General features: G+C 34.5%; 2 protein-coding genes and 1 pseudogene across 3 annotated transcripts; 1 reads left to right on the top strand and 2 right to left on the bottom strand.

The window, feature by feature from the left end:
* Nucleotides 1-1094: 1094 nt before the first annotated feature.
* LOC309806029 (keratin-associated protein 19-7-like) lies at nt 1095-25543 on the bottom strand (the record flags this gene model as incomplete). The annotated part of the gene is made up of 2 exons (XM_082624380.1): nt 1095-1283; nt 25481-25543. 2 exons carry the CDS (start codon nt 25541-25543, stop codon nt 1095-1097), a joined length of 252 nt encoding a protein of 83 aa, XP_082480506.1.
* Nucleotides 12199-14035, top strand: LOC309805911 (chromobox protein homolog 3-like). Its single transcript, XM_082624284.1, has one exon. It carries the CDS (start codon nt 12294-12296, stop codon nt 12837-12839), a length of 546 nt encoding a protein of 181 aa, XP_082480410.1. The 5' UTR covers nt 12199-12293; the 3' UTR covers nt 12840-14035.
* Nucleotides 19479-19682, bottom strand: LOC309805912 (annotated as a pseudogene). Its single transcript has one exon. The product of its transcript is annotated as an uncharacterized misc_RNA (transcript).

The raw sequence follows: 25543 nt of genomic DNA, 5'->3' as shown, positions 1-25543 counted from the left end.
ATTGTTAGTCTCATCAATTAATTCATTCATTTAAAAACTGTTTATAAAGTGACTATACAGTTCTTATACTTGGAGACCATTTTTTCAGGTGTTGAACTATGTGATTTACTCTTTTGTATTCTAGTATAATATTTTGCCACACTCATGCCATGAGGACTTTGCCATTGCCAAAGACTATTAGGGGAATATTCATCTTTGCAGAAAAATAGACTGAAGTTATTTTAATATATTCTTATTTTAAGTGAAATTTTGAAATATAATGAAATTCAAATAAAAATGGACTTCATTTAAAAGATGTATTTTACTGAATTATCATCAAATGGAATTATTTCTAATGCTGAATCTGTGGGAAAGGCAGCCTCATTGGAAAAATATTTGAAGTGGAAAAAAGAAAACCAGTCCATACAGAAGCACAGCATTGAATGGTTCAATCCAAAAGTGCAGTGTCAGGAAAAAGCTAAGAACAGAGACAACAGGAAAGGATCATGGAAAATTAGGTTACCATTGGAAAAAGTATTACTAAGTAATTAAGATAATTATGTGTTACAATTTTAGCTTGTGAAGGTAAAGTTTTAGCATGAGCAAGGTGTCTATGATAGCAATGGCTGTAGCTAGACATGAATGCACAGACCTATATTACTGTTTCCTAAGAAGAAATGATAATCAGATTTTTGACACTTCATTTTGGGAATGCAAATAACACAGTTTCTTCAGTCATAATCACCCAAAACTAATGGAGATGAAGAGGTGTAAATGAAAATAAAGCAATACTGGCAATGAAGATGTTGATTTTAAATTAAGTTAAATTTTTCTACCCAAGAAAGCTATTGAATTAAACTGTACACAGAAGTAAAATGGAAATATAACTTTAAAAATTCTATGTCATAACATATTTCAAATAATTTTAATCAACCAAGGTGAAACATGACAAATTTGAACTTAGATTCCCCCCACCCCATACCATTATTGAGGCTAGGATGGGTTGGCCATTATCTGAAAAGAGACTAGAATTCCATGTGAAGATCCCTGGAATCATAGTCAGTGAATCATAGGAGAAGAAGTCCAGTAGTCTGAGCAGCAATAGAACTTCCTCACTAAAGTCCATAGGGCCAGAATCTTCCACAGCAAGATGGGTGGCAGCAGCTATATCCATACCCACCATAGCCACAGCCATAGGCACAGCCCAGGCAGCCACAGGCATAACCCAGACCACCATAATAATTGTTGTAGAAGCATATAGTGTCAGGAGTGGGTGGATCAGTTGAGAAACAGGGAAACAGTGCCTTGGATTGAATGTGACCATCTGCACAGGACCTTTTTTACACCTTCAGTAGTAGATGGGAAAAACCACAGGCAGTGTTTATCACATATTTCACACTAATTGTCACTATAAAACTTTTGGAATCTCTTGATTCTTAGGGTGAAATGAAGGCTTCATAACCAAGATTACTTTGCTACAATATTAGGATTCCTGCCATCACAGGAGTGACTTTTAAAAAGGTGTTTTCTCTGAAATTGAGTTATACGTAGTGAGGTGGATGGACATAGAGTCTGTCATACAGAGTGAAGCAAGTCAGAAAGAGAAAAACAAATACTGTATGCTAACGCATATATGTGGAATCTAAAGAAAAGAAAATCGTACTGATGAACCTAGTTGCAGGGCAGGAATAAAGAGGTAGACATAGAAAATGGACTTGAGGACATGGGGTGGGAGGGCGAAGCTGGGGCAAAGTGAGAGTAGCATCGACATATATACACTACTGAATGTAAGTAAAAGAGTTGGCTGGTGGGAAGCAGCAGCATAGCACAGAGAGATCAGCTCGGTGCTTTGCGATGACCTAGATGGGTGGGATAGGGAGGGTGGGAAGGAGGCTCAAGAGGGAGGGGATATGGGGACATGTGTATGCATATGGCTGATTCGCTTTTTTGTGCAACAGAAACTAACACAGTATTGTGAAGCAACTATACTCCAATAAAGATCTATTAAAAAAATAAAATTAAAAAGGTGTTTTCTCAACAAGAAAACAAATGACCTAACTAAAAAATGGGCAAAAGATCTGAAGGACACCTCACCAAAGAAGATATGCAGATGAAAAGTAAGCATGTGAAAAAATGCTCAACATCTTATGTCATTAGGGAACTGCAAATTAAAACTACTACACACCTATTATAATGGCTAAAATCCAAAACACTGACAACACCAAATGATGGCAAGAATGTGAAGCAACAGGACGTCTCATTCATTGCTCGTTGGAATGAAAAATGGTGCGGGTACTTTGGAAGATAGTTTGGCAGTTTCTTGTAAAACTAAACATACTCATATCATGTAACCTAGCAATTATGTTCCTTGGTATTTACTCAAATGATTTGAAAACATATGTCCACTCAAAATCCTGCACATGGATGTTTATGGAGGCTTTATTCATAATGGCAAAACATGCAAGCAACCAAGATGTCCTTCAATAGGTGAATGGGTAAACAAATTGTAATACATCCATACAATGGAATATTTTCAACAATAAAATAAAATGAGCTATCAAGCCACGAGAAGACACGAGGAAACCTTAAATGCATATTACTAAAATAATCTGTAAAGGCTATGTACTGAATGATTCCAACTCTATGGCCTTCTGAAAAAGACAAAACTACAGAGCCAATAAAAAGATCAGTGATTACCAGTGCTGTGGGGGAGGGAAAGAAGGATGAATAGGTGAAACACTAGGATATTTAGCACAGCGAACCTATCCTCCATGATACAGTAATGGTGAATGCATATTATTATACACCTGTCAAAACTCATAGAATGCACAACACAATGTACACTAATAAACTATGGTCTTTAGTTAATAATTGTGTATCGCTATTGGCTCATCAATTCTAACCAATATACCACACTAACGCAAGAAATTAATAACAGCAGGTACTGGAGACAGGTAGATGAGGGTATATATGGGAACTCTCTTACTTTCTGCTAAATTTTTTTGTAAATCTAAAACTGATCAACAAGTACTCTATTCACTCTTTTAAAAGAAGCATTTGTTTATTTCAAAGCCTTTTCTCACTCTAGATTTGGTCAGTTGATAAATATTACCATATTACTTGAGATGACATAGGGGCACACAAGCATTCCTCTAAGTTGTGTTTTTTTGAATATTTGTTCTATCCAACTGTGGATTTCTTGAAATGTTTATATTTATTATAAATTACAACATTTACATATTTATTATAATTATAATTCCATTCTATTTAAAATTGTATATAGTTATATATTTTATATTATAATATATATATATATATATTTAGAAAATCTCATTATACAATCTGAAATTTTATATTGCTTTTAGTTGGTGTGTGGGCACCTTGAAAGGGAAATTACTTGATGCTAGAATTCTGCCCAATTCTCCACCTGTTCTCAGATGAAAGCATACCTTTTCTACTAGATGATATTTTCTACAAAATATTTTCCATGACTGACTCAACTTGTTTTTATGCTCCTTAATAAGAAGAAAAAACTTTATTTGTGTATATTTTATAACATCCAGAGTGTGCATAAATCGTAAAAGTAGAACTCGATGAATATTCAAAGCATACCTGTTTAATCAGTACTTAAAAATCATATAACACTAGCATCTCCGATGACTCTCCTTATGCCCCTTTCCATTCAGTACCAGTTCCTAAGCGTAACCATTCCTGATATCCAAAACCATGAATTTGTTTTACCAGTTTCTGAAACTTATGCAAATTGAATCACACGAATAAGACTTTTAATCTGGCTGCTTTTGATTCACACTTTCTTTTTTTTATTCATACATTTTGTTTTTGTGTTAGTTCTCACTGCTGTATAAAATTTCAATGTGCAAATATACTACAATTTCTTTACCTCTACTCTTGATGGTCATTTGTATTGTTTTGAATTTTCAACAATATTTTACAAATAGTGCTGCCACAAACAATCTTGTACATGTCTCTTTGTACACTTATGAGTATATCTGACAAGCTAATTATTGCTGTAAAAATGTTGCTTTAAAAAATCCTTTAAATCTCAGTGTTGTATAACTTTAATATTTATGTCTTGTTAATATGTTTGTAGGTAAGCTGGGATTTGGCCAACATAATGTGGTTTTGGCTCAGATTGTTTTCTGGTTTAAAGCCTTCCCCATTCCTCTCTCATTCTCCCTGGACTGGGAGCATCTTCTCCAGGTGAAAAGGGTAGAGCACAAAGAAAGCTTAGACATGCATGCATATACCCATGTTCAAGGCATGTCTCCAACATCCCACTGGCCAATGCAAATAGCATGGTTAAACCCAAAGGCAAGGATCAGGAAAATATGCTCTGTTCATAGTAAAGCCAGACTGAGTGACTTTCGTAGACAATCTTAAAAGAGGAGGAATGGATAATCCTGCCCTAAAGGTGAGAAAGGAAAGAACATATTCTGCAGAATAATAATCTAACCCAAGGAACCACAAAGTCTTGATCACCATCTGCTTTGGTAAAGTTTTATTGGAAAACGCCCACATCCATTCATTTGTGTATGGTCTACGGCTGTTTTCATGTTACAATTACAGAGCTGAGTAGTGGAACATAGATCATATGGCCTGCAAAATCTGAAATATTTTACTCTTTACAGAAGAAGTTTTCCTAGCCCTGATTAATCTATCCAAATAGGCGTATCAATTTGGAATATATCTAGAACCAGAATTGCTGAGCTATAAAAGAGACCACCAAATAGTTTTCCGAAATTTTATCTTTCACCTGCAGTTTTTCCACTACTCACTTTGCATTTTTCCTCTTCAGCTTCATTGACTTATTACACTCTATTGAAATATGTTTCTTTTACTTCTTTCCTAATAAGTCTAGGACCTTAGAGTTAGTTATTTTTATATTCAGTCTTTTACAGTATACTCGCCATGTAGCTCATTTTCTAGATATTTAAATCTCAAAAGAAATTATTATTAACAGTTGTGCACAATCAATATTTATTTATATTTTTCGATTCATTTTATTTTTGTGTGTGTCCCTGTTTTTGTCTGGATCTTTTTCCTTCTGCCTAAACAACTCTATTATTTTTTATAATTAATACTTGATAAAAATAAATTTTCTTACTATTTATTTGTCCAGAGACTTTTATTTTTATTTTTTCGTAAGACACTTTTGACTGCATGAGATTCTAAATAGCTATTTTTATTCTATCCTTCCTTAAAATATCATCACATTTTCCTTTGGCTTCCTTTATTTCTGTTGAAGATTCTATTTACTGATACATTTTGCGGGTATTTTGTCTGTTTCTCTAGCTATTCTGATTTTGACTTTGCATTTAATTTTCAGCTCTTGGGTTATGCCGATGTGATTTTAATTGTAATTTTCCCTCTTGGCAGTGCAGAACTTTTAGAAAATGTGATTTGGTATCGTTAATCGGTTTTGGAAAATTATGGATTACTTTTTCTCCAAAAATGGCTTCTGCTTTATGTTTTTCTTCTTCAGCTGAACTTCAGTTACATGAAGGTTTTACTATTTCATGAGGCCTGACATGTTCTTTATACTCTCTTCTGTATATAACATTACAAGTTTTCCATCTTTACTTCACTCGAATAGTTTTCATCAACCTATCTTGAAGTTTACTAACTCAGATTTCCTGTAACTAGTCTAGTGAGTTCTTAATAGCATGCCTTTGCTTTCTTTTTAAGATCTAGAATTTAAAATTGATTCTTTGGTGAATCTGTGCAATTATACCACATATTTTGCAAATTTCCATTAAGTTTCTTGTATGAATTAATTATGACTTTTAAAATTTCTTGTTTCCAAATCTAATATATGGTTCACCTTCTGGTCACCTTATGTTTTGGTTGATTCTTTTGTGTTGTTTCTTAGCATTCCATGAGCTCAACATTTTGTATAAAAATTGTAGACGATCCAGAATGATATTGCATTTCACCACAAAGAGGTTTTTTTTTTTTTTTTTTTAAATTTTGTCCTGGCTATTAGGAAAAATCTGGTGGGCTTAATCCAAACAAAGACTAACATAAAATGAGGTGCCTGGAATTTTAGTACGGGCTTGTCTACCTCTGTTTAGCTTCAGGCTAAAGGAGTATTCCTTTAATCTTTCAGTTAAAGGTACTTCTTCTTGAAAATTCCTGAACTGTATTGACTATCTTTTCATCACTTCAATATGGACAAAAAAGTTCTATCTGATTTTCAAGCACACCTGCTTGGTATCTTAGGAAATTGACCTTTGAAACTTCAGAATTTAGAAAATATCTCAAGGAGAAATGTGGCTGTGTGTTAAGCTCAGGGTTCTACTGGTACATTTTTATCAGAATCTTATGTGTCCAATTGCGTTTAGCCAGTCTTGGAAAAAAAAGATAGGGCACCTAAAATTTTGCTTATTATTTTTCCCCTCAGCAGTCTTGTGCCTTGCATCTAGAATCAAGAACTGAAGATTTTTCAGCTCACTTTTTCAGAGTTTCTAAATCTTCAGAATATTGGTCCCTTTATTCTTGGTTTTGTTTTGCTTTGTTTTTCACCAGCTCTCCATTGTGCTTGATGCCACTAGTTTGAGTTTCCAAAGTAAAACAGAACTACTTCAAATGTGGAAAATGAATTTGATTCTGGAGAAAGTTAATACGTAGAGGCATATATATTTGATAAAGGCCAGACTCCTAGGTAAACATGAAATAACCTAATATTAATTTGATACTGAGAAAATATCTCATTGTTTTGAAGAATTTATCTTGTTATACACATTGTATGATTTTTTTCTAAAATATTTATCATAAGTTGGAATATCTTAAAGTACTATTTGGCCACCATGTTGGTAAGGTAGAATGTAATTATTAGTGCTGACAGTTTAAATTTGAATGCCTATGCTCATTCTACAGGCAAAATATTTTTTTTATTTGAGAAACATTTCATAGAGGCAGAGCTCAAGCTGATATAATCCAACCATCAGTGTTGCAAGAGACACAAAACTTACAAATACATGCGAGTTTTAATGCCCTGATGTGTATTAAATAGTTTTAATACAACTATTATAAAAATAGCCATTTAAAAAACTTAGAGTATTAGCTAACAGATATGGTAGAAGAAATTCTAGAGACATATATAAAAATGGACTTATTATGAACATTGTTGGAAAGCATTGATATTTTTACCCTCTTCCTTTTTAGGTATATAGTGACCACAAAAGAGAATCAAGTGGGATTTAGCCCAGGGATGCAAGAATTCTTCAATATACACAAATCAATCAATGTGATACACAACAATAACAAATTAAAGAATAAAAAACATGTGATCATCTCAATAGATGCAGAAAAAGCTTTTGACAAAATTCAACACCGATTTATGATAAAAACTCTCCAGAAAATGGGCATAGAGGGAACCTACCTCAACACAAAAAAGGCCATATATGACAAACTCACAGAAAACATCATACTCAGTGGTGAAAAACTACAAGCACTTCCAGTAAGATCAGGAACAAGACAAGGATGTCCACTCTTGCCACTCTTATTCAAATAGTTTTGGAAGTCTTAGCCATGGCAATCAGAGAAGAAAAAATAATAAAAGGAATACAAATTGGAAAAGAAGAAGTAAAACTGTCACTGTTTGCAGATGACATGATATTATACACAGAAAATCCTAAAGATGCCACCAGAAAACTACTAGAACCAATCAATGACTTTGGTAATTTTGCAGGACACAAAATGAATGCACAGAAATCTCTTGCATTCCTACACACCAACAATGAAAAATTAGAAAGAGAAATAAAGGAAACAATCCCATTTACCATCACTACAAAGAGAATAAAATACCTAAGAATAAACCTGCCTAAGGAGGTGAAAAACTTATACTCAGAAAACTTTAAAACACTGGTGAAAGAAATCAAAAATGACATAAACAGATGGAGGGATATACCATGTTCTTGGATTGGAAGAATTAATATTCTGAAAATGACTATACTACCAAAAGCAATATACAGGTTCAGTGCAATCCCTATCAAACTACCAGTGGCATTCTTCACAGAATTAGAACAAAAAATTTTACAATTCATATGGAAACACAAAAGACCCCGAATAGTCAAAGCAATCTTGAGAAAGAAAAACGGGGCTGGAGGAATCAGGCTCCCTGACTTCAAACTATACCACAAAGCTACAGTAATCAAGACAATAAGGTACTGGCACAAAAATAGAAATATAGATCAATGGTACAGGATAGAATGTCCAGAGATAAACCCATGCACATATGGTCACCTAATTTATGACAAAGGAGGCAAGAACATACAAATCTGTCCTCAGATTGCATATCAGCAACTGCATGGTTCAGGGTCTTTTATTTTTTTTTAATTGAAGTATAATTTCTCTCTTAATTGAAGTATAATTGAAGTATAAGTGGTACTGGGAAAACTGGACAGCTACATGTAAAAGAATGAAATTAGAACACTCCCAAACACCATACACAAAAATAAACTCCAAATGTATTAGAGACCTAAATGTAAGACTAGACACCATAAAACTCTCAGAGGAAAAGATAGGCAGAACACGCTATGACATAAACCACAGCAAGATCTTTTTTAACCCACCGCCTAGAGTAATGGAAAGAAAAACAAAAAATAAACAAATGGGACTTAATTAAACTTAAAATCTTTTGCACAACAAAGGAAACCATAAACAAGATGAAAAGACAACCCTCAGAATGGGAGAAAATGTTTGCAAATGAAACAATGGACAAAGGATTAATCTCCAAAATATACAAAGAGCTCATGGAGCTCAATATCAAAAAATGAACAATCCAATTAAAAAATGGGCAGAAGACCTAGATAGACATTTCGTCAAGGAAGACATACAGATGACCAAGAGGCACATGAAAAGATGCTCAACATCATTAATTATTAGAGAAATGCAAGTCAAAACTACAATGATTTATCACCTCACACTGGTCAGAATGGCCATTCTCAAAATCTAGAAACAATAAATGCTGGAAAGGGTGTGGTGAAAAGGGAACCCTCCTGCACTGTTGGTGGAAATGTAAATTGATACAACCACTATGGAGAACAGTATGGAGGTTCCTTAAAAATCTAAAAATAGAAATACCATATGACCCAGCAATTCCACTACTGGGCATATACCATGAGAAAACCATAATTAAAAAAAGAGACATGCACAACAATGTTCATTGCAGCTCTATTTACAATAGCCAGGACATGGAACCAACATAAATGTCCACTGACAGATGAATGGATAAAGAAGATGTGGTACATATATACAATGGAATATTACTCAGCCATAAAAAGAAATGAAATTGAGTTATTTGTAGTGAGGTGAATGGACCTAGAGTCTGTCATACAGAGTGAAGTAAGTCAGAAAGAGAAAAACAAATACCATACGCTAACAAGTATATACAGAATCTAAAAAAAAAAAAGAAAAAGAAAAAGAATGGTACTGATGAACCTAGTTGAAGGGCAGGAATAAAGACGTAGGCATAGAGAATGGACTTGAGGACATGGGGTGGGAGGGGGAAGCTGGGGCAAACTGAGAGTAGCATTGACATACATGCACTACCGAATGTAAAATAGCTAGTGGGAAGAAGTAGCATGGCACAGGGAGATCAGCTCGGTGTTTTGCGATGACCTAGAGGAGTGGGATAGGGAGGGTGGGAGGGAGACTTAAGCGAGAGGGGATAACAGAAACTAACATAGTATTGTGAAGAAATTTTACTCCAATAAAGATCTATTAAGAAAAAAAAAGAATTCTTCCTCTCTCTCATTCTCTCTTGCTCCCTCACCACAACAACACACATGTGAATAATCACACACAAATACACAAACATACAAGCTAAACTGGAGAAGACAATTCAGCATAAATGTAACAAAGCAATATTTTTCTATGAAATACAGTTTATTTAGTAATAGATACATATTTTAAAGTAAAATTTATAATAAAATTTAATTAAAAATTTCAAAGCATTATAAAGGTAATACAATATCAAAGGAAAATTTTTTCCATAAACTATGATACAATCCAATAGATAATAATGAATCAAAATGGGCATGATGAATTTCATTTATTTACCTCAGTTTACTATAAGGTTAGTATTTGTGAAGACATTTAAAAATTTCTCATGCAAAGGAAACCTGGAGATAGTGACAATAGAAGAGGAAGATATAGCCAACAGCCCTAAATATTCTTTAGCAGAGGCCATAGGATAAGTATATTCCACAGCACAATGGGCAACAGAGGCTGTAACCATAGCCACAATAACCACAGTCACAGCCACAGCCCAGGCAACTGTAACCATAACTCAGACACCATAATCGTTGCCATAGTAACACATGGTGTTGGGAGTGGGAGGTTCAATTGAAGAACAAAAAGTAGGTATCTTTAGTCTGAATGTCACCGTCTGCAAAGTGCCTTTTATACCCACTCAGTTATGGGTGGGGAAAACCACAGGCAATGTAGCATGCTGTATCTCACTAATTTACTTCAGACATCATAAATATCTTGATTTAGTGTCAAAATGAGTCCCTCATAACTGAGATGATTTGCCCCTACTCCAGGATTCCATGGTCAATTTATGGACCTTTAAAATGGAACTCTTGTTCTATTTTAAATGCTATGTCTCACTCATATTTATTTAATTGAATAAATATGACCTGATTACATGGCATGATGTAAAATATGAAAATAAATATCCTATTTTTTGTTTTGTTTTCACTCCTCCATAAGAAGAAGGGTTTAAAAATAAATCTTGTCTAGAGAAACATGTTTCCTGAATCTTGCTTATGAAAGATCGATATAATATATATTCATAAACTCTTGTAAAACACTTCCTTCTAATTCAATATAACTAGTTATTGGTTATGTTGCTGGCAATAAGGTGGCAAGTTACTATGGTATATAAACGTATTTGGCATTTATTTATGAACTTCTCCTTTAGTATGTATTACTTTGGTCTTTCCAGAAAATGTATGACTGTTTTACGGGCAAAAACTGTGTATATTTTATGCTTCCTTTTGTTATCATATATGAAGGTGCTGTAGATGTATCTGTAAAACATACCAAGGTTAAGTTTGGTGCTCCATCTTCAACTCCTATATCTTTTCAGCTAGGGCTCATTTTTGCTTTTACAAATGCCCTAGATTTGCAGTAGGGAATGTCTTGAAAAAGTGTGTGGACAGTATCAGAGAAGTCAAGAGATTCATGCACTCATTCTTCATTCCTTCAATTTTCAGCTGATGGGTGAAGTATTGATGGAAATAGGAAGCCCCAATCATGGACAGAGTAAACTAGCACAGAGCAGAAACTATTTCTCTTTTTTTTTTCCTTTTTAGTTTTAAATATATAATGAATTTTATTAAAATAGAATCTACTTAAAACAAATTAGATCTATTTAAGAGTACAGTTAAATGAGTTTTGACAAAGATATTAATATAAATTTTGTATTTTCAATCAAAATATAGCTATTAGGAAATTTCATAATGGGGAGAGAAGCTTCCTCTCTGATTTTATAGTTGCTGAACCCAAATTTCCTCTGACCCCACAAACACTGACAGTTATGTAGTTTGTTATCTTCAAACATTGAAAGTAGTCATGTTTGTATGGATATGATGAAAAACCCAGCTTTCCCTCATGCTTCTAGTTTAGATTATATTAAACTTCAGGGAGAAATAGGTTTTCAGCCTCTTTCAACCAGTCAATTTTTCTTTCTTTGTTAGTAACTGTGTGTCAACCATTTTTAAGACATATTACATAATGTCTATTATTGTTCCTGTGTCTCCTTTTCTCACTGGCTTTCTCATGCATGACATAAGATGCTAGAAGTTGTGCAAGGACATTAGTAAAACTTCCAGTATTACAAAAGAAAAATAAAATGTTTATTTTCTTTTTAAATTGGAAAATAAATCATTATTTTTCTTCACTGTGCCAAATGTATCTCTGACATTATTGAAACATTGTACGTTTCTTCAAATAATTAAGATAGATTTTCAGGCTTCAAAATGATGCTTGGGAACTATGTTTGTCAACTAGAATTTCTTTTTTTTTCTTTTCAATTAGAATTTCTTTTTTTTTCTTTTTAAAATTTTTATTGGAGTATAGTTGATTTACAATGTTGTGTTAACTTCAGCTATACAGCAGAGTGAATCAGTTATACATCATATACATACATTCACTCCTTTTTTTTTTTTTTAAGATTCTTTTCCAGGGCTGGAGCTTGAGGCGCGCAGGGCCGGAGACGGTGCAGACCCGGGACCCGGAGCAGCTCGGAGGCGGTGAATAATAGCTCTTCAAGTCTGCAATAAAAAATGGCGTCCAATAAAACTACATTGCAAAAAATGGGAAAGAAACAGAATGGAAAAAGTAAAAAAGTCGAAGAGGCAGAACCTGAAGAATTTGTGGTAGAAAAAGTACTGGACCGACGTGTAGTGAATGGGAAGGTGGAGTATTTCCTGAAGTGGAAGGGATTTACAGACAATACTTGGGAACCCGAAGAAAATTTAGATTGTCCAGAGTTAATTGAAGCATTTCTTAATTCTCAAAAAGCTGGTAAAGAAAAAGATGGAACAAAAAGAAAATCTTTATCTGACAGTGAATCTGATGATAGCAAATCAAAGAAGAAAAGAGATGCTGCTGATAAACCAAGAGGTTTTGCCAGAGGTCTTGACCCAGAGCGAATAATTGGTGCCACAGACAGCAGTGGAGAATTAATGTTTCTCATGAAATGGAAAGATTCAGATGAGGCGGACTTGGTGCTGGCAAAAGAGGCAAATATGAAGTGTCCTCAAATTGTAATTGCTTTTTATGAGGAGAGACTAACTTGGCATTCTTGTCCAGAAGATGAAGCTCAATAATTGTTTGCATTGCTTTTTATATATATTTATATATATATATAAAATCTGGGTCTTGGTTTTTTGATTTATTAGTGTGAAGAAATAACTACATTCTAATGAAAATCCAGTTTGATATGTTCGTTTTGAAGTAGTATTGGGGAAGTTGTTGGGTTTTGGGGGGTTTTTTTGGGGGTTTTGTTTTTGTTTTTTTTGCATCTGTAGCACTGGTTACTTTGAATAAATAAAAGCTTTCTGTAGTTGCTTCCTTTAGCAGAAAAGAACATTTGATACCATGGTATATTATTTCCTCTGCATTAGAGAACAGCTTTTCTAAATGTTGGGGAAAATCTCCATAGTCATTACTCAATCAGAATTTAGAATTTGCATTTAACTCTTATATGCCTAAGGACCATTCTGGGTTTTCTGTATGTGTATACATAAAATACATATGTAAATGGTTTGGGGGTTTTTTGGTTATTGTTTAAACACATTTACCAAAACAAAAACAGCCTTTCACAACCATGGATGAGCCCACGTTTCTGGGATTCTGTCATTTTGCGCAATAAAAGAAATCACTTCAACTTAAATTGAAAATTTAAGTCTTAACCTTTCAAATAATTTTGTAATTAATGAGACAAATTAAACCATTTAAATTGGGTAATTTTTTAAAGCAGCCCTATCAGAATCTGCATCCATATCTACCATCATATAAATGCAGTTTTATATGTAAAACCCCCCCGAAAGGAAAAGTTTATCTCTGTCAACCCAAATGAAAAAAATAAAACAATTCTGGTGTGTTTTAATTAGCCAAGCAAGACTTAGTTAAATGGACATTTAAAGCTTCCTTTTGGAAAACCATTCTTTTATAAGAAGTTGAAATCTGTGTGCTGTATTTACTGAAAGACTGATACATGGAATGTCTCAGACTTGTTAATGGAAACCTAATCAGGTGGTTAGAGATGTTGGCAGTTTAGGATCTGCAGGAATAAATGAGTGAACAAAGTTTTCTAATCTAAACTTGACCTGCATGTTTTTTCAAACTTTACCCCAGCCCATTCCTTAAATGTAGGCTCAGTCTTCTCAGTATTTTGGGTTACTGGTTCAGCAGAAGCCAGGAAAAACAATAACTTTGTAGTAATCAGAATGTTATTCAACTGTATATTGTTTACTTTATTGTAAATACTGGTGAACAGTGGTCAATAAATAGTTTTATATTCCTTTAAAAAAAAAAAAAGATTCTTTTCCAATATAGGCCATAACAGAGTAATGTAGAGTTCCCTGTGCTATACATCAGGTTACTATTAGTTATCTATTTTACATACAGTAGTGTGTATATATCAATCACAATCTTCCAATTTATCCCTCCCCCCATACCCTGGTATTATAAGTTTGTTTTCTACATCTGTGAATATACTTCTGTTTTGTAAATATGTTCATTTGTACCCTTTATTTTTAGATTCCAGATATAAGTGATATCATATGATATTTGTCTTTCTCTGGCTTACTTGACTCGCCTAGTCCACCTAGAGATGGACTCTCTAGGTCTATCTATGTTGCTGCAAATGGCATTATTTTGTTCTTTTTTATGGATGAGTAATATTCCATTTATATATGTACCACACCTTCTTTCAATGGTAGTATTCACTTTTCAAATATAATGATGCCTAAACAGCTTTGGGGTAAAATATAATAATTTCTTAAAAATGTAATAGAAAGCCCATTTAATCAAAATCATCTTTTGCCTGATACCATATTTCATAAAATCCTGTTTTTTCAACAAATGCTTCAGAGGGTGTGGAGAAAAGGGAACCCTCTTGCACTGCTGGTGGGAATGTAAATTGATACAGCCACTATGGAGAACAGTATGGAGGTTCCTTAAAAAAACTGAAAATAGAACTACCATATGACCCAGCAATCCCACTCCAGGGCATATACCCAGAGAAAACCATAATTCAAAAAGACACATGCACCCCAATGTTCATTGCAGCATTATTTACAATAGCCAGCTCATGGAATCAACCTAAATGCCCATCGACAGATGAATGGATAAAGAAGATGTGATACATACATACAATGGAATATTACTCAGTCATAAAAAGGAATGAACTTGGGTCATTTGTAGAGATGTGGATGGACCTAGAGACTGTCATACAGAGTGAAGTAAGTCAGAAAGGGAAAAACAAATAATGTATATTAATGCATATATGTGGAATCTAGAAAAATGCTTCAGATGAACCAGTTTGCAAGGCAGAAATAGAGACATGGATGTAGAGAATAAATGTATAGACACCAAGCGGGTAAGGAGGAGATGAATTGGGAGATTGGGATTGACATATATACACTAATATGTATAAAATAGATAACTAATAAGAACATGCTGTATAAAAATAAATAAAATAAAGTGAAAAAAATCCTGTTTTATTTATTTATTTATTTATTTCCCAATGTCATTAGGCTTCTTAAGAAAAAATAGAATAAGTGGACACATTCATTTTGGGGATTTCAAAGGAAAAATATGGAACCTCAAAAATATGGAGCAGTGGTATAAGAGGGAGGCGGTGACTCAGTGCACTGAAGACTGTCCTGCTGAGGTGGTGAACAGTGGGTAGATTCTTCCTGGAGAGTCTGAACACCAACCATCAGGCAGTGAGTCAGCAGCCATCAGACACAGGATGCTTTGTGAACTATTTTGTGAATGACATGCAGAGTATAAACAGAAACATCTGAGGTCAGAGGAACAAATTATCTCTTTTCTGAGGCACAGTTTTTAGTAATTCAGCCAAAACTAAGGTATCAAGAAATAGGCAACGGCTGGTGTTGTTAAATATGGTGATAGAAGAAAGGACAATTTTGGTCAGCAAAGTGTCATTTTAAAATGTAGCATATGAATGTAAATCGGTAGTATGATCAGATATAGCAGTGGCCACTGAATCACATGAAAGCCCAGATTACATATAGCCTTAGACAGAAAGACCTGATGTTCAGATCTTTGACTTTTTAGCTACATCAAAACCTTAGGAGACATCCCAAGTCAATGTTGGTTCTTTATCTGTCTCTTTTCACTGTTTATCTCTCATGTCTCTAACCTTCTCTGTCTCTGTTCCTCTTTCACATACTAGACACACACATAAATTTAAAAAAGGAAAAATGATGGAGAGAAATTAATATAAATGTAATTAAACAATATTTACATGGATAGACAGTTTAATAAACATGAACTTTATTTTCTCACATGAATTATATGAAATAAACATTGCTGAGGAAAAATAATGTTAATAAAAATAAAAGCAAAACTTTTCTATAAATTATAAGGCATTCTGTTCATTTAGGTTAATCAAAATTGGGCATGCTGAATCTGTATTACTTTTTTTCCCACGGGTTAGGAATGAAGTTGGCATGTCTGATGTTAAATATGGAGGTTGGGTTAGGGAACACGAGAGGAGGTGTCTAATGAGTTGAACTGTTCTGAAAGGCATAGATAGAACCCATAGGACCAGAATATTATGCTGTAGGATGAGCAGCTCATAACCAGAGACCAGGCACCATTATGACTCATGGTGACAGAAACAAAAGATTCCATCAAGCAGCAGGAAATCTGTCCTCGGATTGCATATCAGCAACTGCATGGTTCAGGGTCTTTTATTTTTTTTTAATTGAAGTATAATTTCTGTACAATATTATATAACTTAGAGGTATACAATATAATGATTCACAATTTTTAAAGGTTAACTCCATTTATAGTTATTATAAAATATTTGCTATATTCCTTGTGTTGTACAATATAACCTTGTAGCTCATTTTATACCTAATAGTTTGTACCTCTTAACCCCTACCTCTATGTTGCTCATTTCCCCTTCCCTCTCCCCACTGGTAACCACTAGTTTGTTTACTATATCTGTGAGTCCACTTCTTTTTTGTTATATTCACTACTTTGTTGTATTTTTTAGACTCCACATATAAGTGATATCATACAGTATTTGTCTTTCTCTGTCTGACTTATTTCACTTAGTGTAATACCCTCCAAGTCCATCCATGTTGTTGCAAATGGCAAATTTTCATATTTTCTATGACTGAATCATATTCCATTATATATATATATATATATATATATATACACACACACACACACACACACACGTATGTATATGTACATATGTATATATCACATCTTCTTTATCCTTTCATCTATTGATGGACACTTCCATATCTTATATTACTTCTATTATTGTGACTTTGCCTTTTCATATGAAAGTGCTATTTTCCATTGTTTATTGTTGGGGTCAAGGGGATGGTGGAAATTTGAAGTGAGTTGGAAAATGAATTTTTGTGACTTCAAAGGAAAACCTGGAATTACAAATTAAGAATCAAATGATATAACAGGATTATAAAATATAACTACGTGTACATCTGTAAATATAAAATATAAAGTGAGTCTCTGTGCTAAATCATTTTGTGTTGAGATGATATCAATGAACCTCTCTTGGAGGAATGATTTACAGTAGAATATCAGACAGATACACCAGTTACTGTCCATAAGCCTGCTTGTATCAGCTCAGGGAAAGTATTCTGCTTATGTCTGCATTTAGTGGCAGCATGTTGGTAGATTTATGTCAGAAACAGTAAGAGAATTTACACTGTAGAAATCTGTAAACACCATGAGTCAGGACATTTTTTTCCTCCTGAGAATGGTTTATCAACACACCACAGCACCATACCTAAACTTAGAAGATTTTTGATAGTTGTGGTGGGGAAAAGAGCCACTGAGTCAAAAGCATAAACATGTAGAGCACAAAGCTAAGAATCTAGACTGATAATACAGAGGGAGCAGTGACTAAAAAATAACAAGGAAGCTTAAATTTTATATGAACCGATGTCCCATCCTTGTCTTTATGGCATCGTTGTCATCTCAGGATGCACCAGAGGCAAGTGTTCATTCTTTCTCTCATATTTTCTTTTTCCACAGGTGTATTAGTCAGAGCCAGGAGAAGCTCTGGCTCACCTTTTGCCCTGGTTGTAGCCCCTTCATCTACAGCCCCACCTCCCGTCAAGGTGATAGCTACTAGCACACACTGGGGAAAGATGTTAACCCACACTCACTTCATATCCAGCTTTCCCACCAAAGCCACTGGGCACACACAAACTGTATAAGGACACATCCACACAAGGACACATCTTCAAGACTTTGAAAGGTAGCTATTTCACCTAATTTTATAGAGTCAGAGAGAGTTAAGCAATGTGAGAAAACAGAGGAATTTGTTTCAAATAAAAGAACAACAACAACAACAACAAAGAAACACTAATGAAACAGAGATAAATAATTCACAGATAAGAGTTCAAAGTATTAGTAATAAGACCCGAACTAGGGAAAATAATACATGAACACAGTGAGAGTTTTAACAAGGAACTAGAAAATATAAAAAAGAACCAGTGAGAACTGAAGAATACAATAACTGAAATGAAAAACACACTACAAGTAAATAACAGAAGACTAAGGAATACTTAAGAACACATAAATGATCTGGAAGAGAGAATAAGGGGAATAACCCAATCAAAACAGAAAAAAAGGAAAACAAATTAAAAAATAAAAACAATACATCAAACATACTAATATACACATTATGTGGATCCCAGAAGGAGAAGAGAGAGAGAAACCAGAGAAAATGAATTTGATGAAATTATGGCTGAAAAATAAACATGAAGAAACAGATATCCAGGTACAGGTAGCACAGAGTCCCAAACAAAATAAACCCAAAGAGACCCAGATGAAGACATATCATAATTAAATGGCAAAAGTTAAAGAGAGAATTCTAAAGATGACAGGATGAAAACAAAGAGTTCCATACAAGGGAGCGCTGACATGGCTGTCAGTTGTCAGTTTCTGATCTTTCTGCAGAAACTTTGCAGACCAGAACTGAGTGTTATGATATATTTAAAGTGCTGAAAGGGAAAAAATTACAACCTAGGATACTCTACCCAGAAAGATTATTATTCAGAATTGAAAGAGAGATAAAGAACTTCTCAGACAAGCAAAATCTAAAGGAGTTCATCAGTACTACACCAACCCTAAAACAGATGATAAAAATATATTTCATGCAAATGGAAACAAAAGAAGGCTGGAGTAGAAATACTCATATCAGATAAAACAGACTAAAACAAAGTCTGTAACACCAGACAAAAAGCGGCCATTATTTAATGATAAAATAATCAATACAAGAAGTGGCTATACCATTGGTTAACATATATGCACCTAATATAGGAGCAACTAAATATATAAAGCAAATATTAAAAGAGATAAAGGGAAAAATTGACAAAAATACAGTAAAAGTATGGGACTATAAGACTCCACTTACATCAATGGATAGATCAGCCAGACAAAAAATCAATAAGGAAACAATTGTCTTAAATGACACATTAGACCAGTTGGATTAATAGATATCAACAGGACAGAACTCTGAGGTCACAGGTGAATTACACTTTATCTAAGTTAATGAGATAAATTCAGGGAATGTATAGGTTAGATGGTAGGTCAACAACAGACCACACTAAACTTCCTTGATATAGGGCAATCTTAGTCCAAGGGAAAGGTACAGAACATATGGGGTTCAGAAGTGGTGAATCCTGACATCCTGGTATAGTGGATGAGTGTCTTCTATGGCATCCTCAATAATAGTATCCAAAGTAAGAGCCATAGCAAGAGCTGCATCCATAGCCACAATCACAGAGAGTGTGGAAGCCATATCCATAGCCACAGTTCAGTCTGTGGAAGCCACAGCCCTAGCAGGAGCCATAGCCACAGCCCAGGCCTCCATAGCCACAGCATCCATAGCTGTGGCTCCCATAGTAGTTTCCGTAGTAGCCACACATGGTATTGGTTGTTCCACTTTGGGTAGGAAGTGATGTAGATTACTTCAGTCTGGACATTTCTCCTTGCAGAGAGCCTTTTATATTCCCTAGGTGTGGGTTGGCTAATTTTATAACTAATGTAATTAGTGTGTTGTTTCAAGACTGGAGCATAATTCCTTAAGGCATTAAGGAGATTTGCTTTAACCAACTGAGGCCTTTTAATAAGATGGTACAGTCACACTTACAAAACTATCTTATGTAACAAACCTTCACTTTAACATTCTCTAACCAGATATCACATAAGCAAGGAGCATTTTCAATTGTTTCATTTGAATTTCAGTTGATCACAAATAATTCTTTTTTGTTCTTGACCTCCCCAAACTGTAAACCCCTCCATAAGATAGTTTCAACTCTTATTCCAGCCCAGTCAAAGAGTGGTGTCTTCCTTATGTAATGGTGATGAGATTAAAGAACAGAATAAAGTGAAGGTTTAAGTATAGCATAAAGGTAATTTAGGAGATCCTCTGTATTTTAATAAGCTCACCCTTAATTATCAGTGGTGTGAGGACACAAAATATTTATTATTCTGATTTCATCTGCCTTGATAAGAAATTTAAAAAAGGGAACAGGATCTTAATATAATCAAACTGATAAATGAAACAATGTTTTATTCATTCAAAATGTTTTACTTTCTATGTATGTGTCATGTAGGTATATTTTTATTAACAAAATATTTAAACACATTATTATGGCAAAATGTTATTCAGTATCCTTCTTGAAAGAGGCAAGACATTTACTATTTATCATTAGTAAATAGATTTTGATGACATCAATGTAAATTTTTCCATAAAGGAAATAGAATTTTCACTCTCAAAATATTATACAAATATTATTATTTTCTGTCCAAACTTGACCAAATCTAATCTTTGACTACTATGAGTCATGTGGCTATTTTAGTTACTGATGTAGCAAAACAGATAAGGCATAGCTAATGTTTTTTTCCAATAAGCATCTGTGTAAAACTATTTTCATGTGCAGCACCAAGAATTACCACGATCTACGTTGATCTAATGTAAGTCTCATTTTAGAAAAATTCAATGTTTGACTCAGGTCACTGGCAAAAACAGTAGCACTACTACTATCAAATATTCTATTTTCTACTGCAATTTTCTCTTTTCTGATAGTATATATTGAAACACGTGCCTCTAGACAGATATAATTCCACCCCTACAGCAGGTATTCAGACTTATCCTTTTCACTCACAGATAAAAATCTCTATATGCAGCTCGTTGATACGCCTGACTGTCCTATATTCCCAGAGTAAAGATCTCCTCATTTTGAGGTTTGTCTCAGTGAGTCTTTAGGTTGTGTCTAACTCTGGTTGTCTCCTGGCAGAACCCCTGTCACCAGAAGATGGTGACTAGGATGGACTAACATCATGTAAAACACATGTCTGGCCCACGTGAATGAAGACTAATATGGTCTCAATCTTGGTATTTTAGGAGACTTTCAATGAAGTTCCTGGTGATGATTTGTCATCTTTATTCTGATCATTTACTAATATTCTTAATTAAGTATTATTTATTAATAATACTTTTAAAATCCAATAAAACATAAAGAAACAATAGCTATTATTCTTTTATACCCACAGCCATAGCCAGAGCCATATCCACAGTCCTCATAGGAGTTCCTATAATAGTTGCAACACATGTAGCAGAAGGTGAAGTTTCAATTGAGATACAGAAGGACGCTTCTGAAATTTTAATGTCACCCACTACCCTGGAAACCTTATATACTGATGGAAAGGGCCAGAGTACAGCATCAATTTTGTCATTTATGCAATAAATATTTATTTAATACCTAATATGTGCCTATCAATCCTGTCAGTTGACAATGATAGGACTTTGTCTTTCATAGCTATAGCATCGGCTTCATATCAAACCATGTTTGCTTGTTGTCAACCAGGCACTGTTTTAAGCCAATTATAAGTTGATAAGGAAAGTTTCTTCAATTATCTAATCATCTGAACACATGATTCCAAAAAATATATTTTATGTAGCAAGACTCTGGGAAGGGCAGGGAAGTTTATGTTTTGAATGCAGCTATTAAAATGAGTTTGACTAATTACTTTTACTAGTTTACTTAAGAACACAATGCTGCTCTATACAGAAACTGCTCAACATTGTAGTTACAGAGTGCCTATGAATTCGAATACCCATGAATATAATATTCTGATAATATATTACCCTAGAACCGTTCCTCAATAAATTTTTATCAACTCTATGTTGTCATTTAGTTCAAACCAGAAGAACAACAAAAATATAATATCTTTTACAGCAGTGGTCCCCAATCTTTTTGACACCAGGGACCAGGCTTGTGGAAGACAATTTTTCCATGGACCGGGGTCGGGGGTGGCTAATACTTTTGGGATGATTCAAACACATTACATTTATCGTGCACTTTACTTCTATTATTATTACATTGTAATATGTAATGAAATAATTATACAACTCACCATAGTGCTGACAGGAGGCGGAGCTCAGGTGGTAATGCGAGCGATGGGAAAAAGCTGTAAATACAGATGAAGTTTCACTCGTTTGCCAGCACTCACCTCCTGCTCTGCGGTCCGGTTCCAAACAGGCCGCTGGCTGGGGACGCCTGCTTTACAATAACTGTTGTATATTTTGTCAGTCACAAATTTCCTTCAGACATTTTAATCTATTTGATCCCAATGAATGCGAATATAATATGGAAATTGAGATACAAAGTGGTTAGTAAACTTACTAAAAGTCCACATCTACTACATTACAAAGATCAAGCATTTGTTCTTCTTTGTTATGCTACATAAAGTGTTCCTTTCCAATCATTGAAGGCATGAACACTTGGTGTAATAAGGAGCTTATCATTTATTATGATGACCTATTTCATTGTGAAATTACTCTGTTACAAAATTCGCACGTGTCAGAGCCTCTCACTATTTCAATATCACTTAGGGTCCTAAATGAGTTTTATTTCAATATTTTGTTCATAAGCCATTTTCATCAAGTATGGCTGATAGCACCTCTCACCCTCTCACTTTTACTCCAAAGTGATCTATCCTTGATGTCTCCTAGTCTCTACTGATATGCAGATATGACATCCAGGTCATCAAGTCAACTATACCTCTTACCAGATACATTAGAGAACAGCAGGGGAAACCTCATAAATTACCACAAAAATAGCAGCTCAGGACAACACTCATTTAGGCCTGCAGGGTCTTAGTGGATTAGGAATCTAAGCACAGCCTAACTGGGATCTCTTCTCAAGGTCTTACAATATTGCAATCAAGGTATCAGCCAGGACACCTGCAAAGTATCTTTTCTGTATAAATTAACTGAGTTTCCAGATTTGCAAGTATGACCCAGATTTTGCATGAAACATACTAAAAATTTGTTTTTTTAAATCTGAAATTCAAATTTATCCATCTCGAGTTTTCTTTGCCAACTCCAAATATAATTATAATCACAGACGTGACATCCCATCACCTTTGCCAAGGTTAGAGGCAAGTTACAGGTCCTTCTCACACTGAAGGGAAGGGGATCAGACAGTGGTGTATGTCATTGGGGTCATCTTAGAATTCTACTTACTCACATCTGTGAATTTATTCCTTAAGCCCAACTAGTGGTTATATTTCCTTCAGGATGGATGATAGCTATTGCAATAAGATTCCAGCACATGGATATTTTCTGAAATGTATTTCCTCCTCCCCTGCCCCCAAAGCTATTCCTGTCCTTTGTATGATTGACCAACTCTTATTCATCTTCCCTATTTCAGCTACAAGTTGGTCTCTTTTCAGAAAGATTCCTGGCCCTTCTCTCTACTTCTTCTTAGTCCTGGTCTCTCTTCTGATTCCTTTCTCTGTATTTCCCAAATAACTTTATGTATAATTATATTATAGTAATATTTTGATCTTTGTAGCTTGTGGGTTTTTTTTATTGTCTTTCCCACACTTTTAGAAAGCAGGGATGAATGCTTTCGTTCTCATTCTGTGTATATAATGAAATGTCCTCTATTAAGAGGTAAGTGTTTGATGAATGAGATTACTAATTATCTAATTCATAAGAAATGATTCTATTCCTTCAAGAGTAACAATCAATCTATCCATCCAACGTCTTTTGCCCTTCTTCTTCTCAAGACTGATATTTCTTTCAAGTTTCAAGGGATTCTAGGAACAGTCAATTTATTTAACCACAGGTGGTTGAATGTTGACTTCAGTTCTTGTAGTCTTTTACAGCCCACATGAAGACGGGATTTCTAAAGCCAAAACCTATTGTAACTGGCCTCTCCTCCCAGATATAGAAACATAAATGTTTTCAGTTCTATATTTTCCTGGTATCAGCATCATCATCTTTACTCAGGCTCCAAAACTCAAATTCATTTATAACTTGTAGTATCCTAGAACAGGGTGGGACAGGATTGGATATGTAAGATGAGTTAATTTCACCCTTCTCCCTGAGTTGGTAATTTTCCCCCAAAATAATTCTAGTAGTGGGTGATCTTGCCTGGATTTAGATACACCCAGCGATAAAGCACTGAATAAGGGAGTCATGCTTATTTCAGATGGTGTCACATATTTGAAAGAGCTCTTGTGTTCAGAATTTTTTGTGTCATTATCACACTTTCACCCAACTTATTTAGTGTCTCTAGAAAGGCACAGAACACATCTGCAATCCTAGTCTTACTAATTTTGCAATACCAGTCTTTCAGATATATAATTGTGTATACCGCTCTGAATACCCCAAAATTCTATGTGCCAAGAAGAAATACTTTTTTAGAAATTATCTTCTCTATATTTCCCCCTTCTCCTTCACTACTGATGCCTAAGATCTTATAGGTTTTACCTTCACAATGTTCCTCCTGCTCATCTACTCTTTTTAATTATCTATGCCACCACCTATATCCAGGACCATTTAGCCAGTCTCCAGGTTATTTATACACCTAAATATTGAGCCTTCTGTTCCTCCTCTTCCAACTTACTTTTTTCATCATTAACATTTTTCCAATAATTTTTTTCTGAGGCAATTGTCTGTGTGTGTTTGTATGTGTGTGCATGTGTTGATGAGTACATGAGTGTGGATTAATATTAAAAGAAAGAAATGGATAGACCCAGGATCATGACACACAAATGCTTCCAAACAGACCCTTAAGTAAAATGAATTAAGACCACCAGTCTCAGCTAATAAAGAGCCATTATTCTGGGGGTGAAATTCAAGATATGTAACTTTCACTATGTCATGGATACTGACAAGTCAGAGTGGAAGCCAGACATACACAATTATAATGAACAGCTGAGCATTTGTCCTGCCAGCCTCTGAAGAAGACACAGAAATAGGAGACAAAAATATAAATCAGTAGCATGTCTGACATAAAAGATACACAAACTTGCTAAGACCAATAAAATATATTTATTTGGAAATAATCACAATATAGAAACATAGACTAAGAGAGCAGTGAGTTTACACTTGGAATATGACCTAAATGAGATCTTCAAATTTCCAAGAACATTATGGAGTAACTCAGGCTCCCTCAATTACAAATAGAACTTTCAAGAAGACAATCAGTTTCTGAAAGCCTCTTACTCTTCTCAATTCAGTGGGATCTGGTGTGATTATGAGACATTGAGACAGAAATGATCTTGGAATGATGATTTTAGAAGAAAAGATGCATTAGAGTTATATTCTAGCTGCAAGAAGAATGACATCCATATAAAATGACAATTATCCAGAGTAGGCAGAGCCATAACCAGATCTCTATCCACAGACAATGAGACAGCCACATACAGAACAGTAGCCACAGCCATAGCTACAGCTACCACATGAATTTCTGTAGTAGTTGCAACACAT

This window comes from Mesoplodon mirus, assembly GCF_964341445.2.
Source record: "Mesoplodon mirus genome assembly, chromosome: 6".
Lineage (NCBI taxonomy): Eukaryota > Metazoa > Chordata > Mammalia > Artiodactyla > Ziphiidae > Mesoplodon > Mesoplodon mirus.
The sequence above is the reverse complement of the archived record's forward strand: the minus strand, read 5'-3'. Positions and strand labels throughout refer to the sequence as shown.

Excerpts from the sequence above, each read along its gene's own strand:
- LOC309805911 (XM_082624284.1), top strand. The coding sequence starts at position 12,294 with ATGGCGTCCAATAAAACTACATTGCAAAAAATGGGAAAGAAACAGAAT.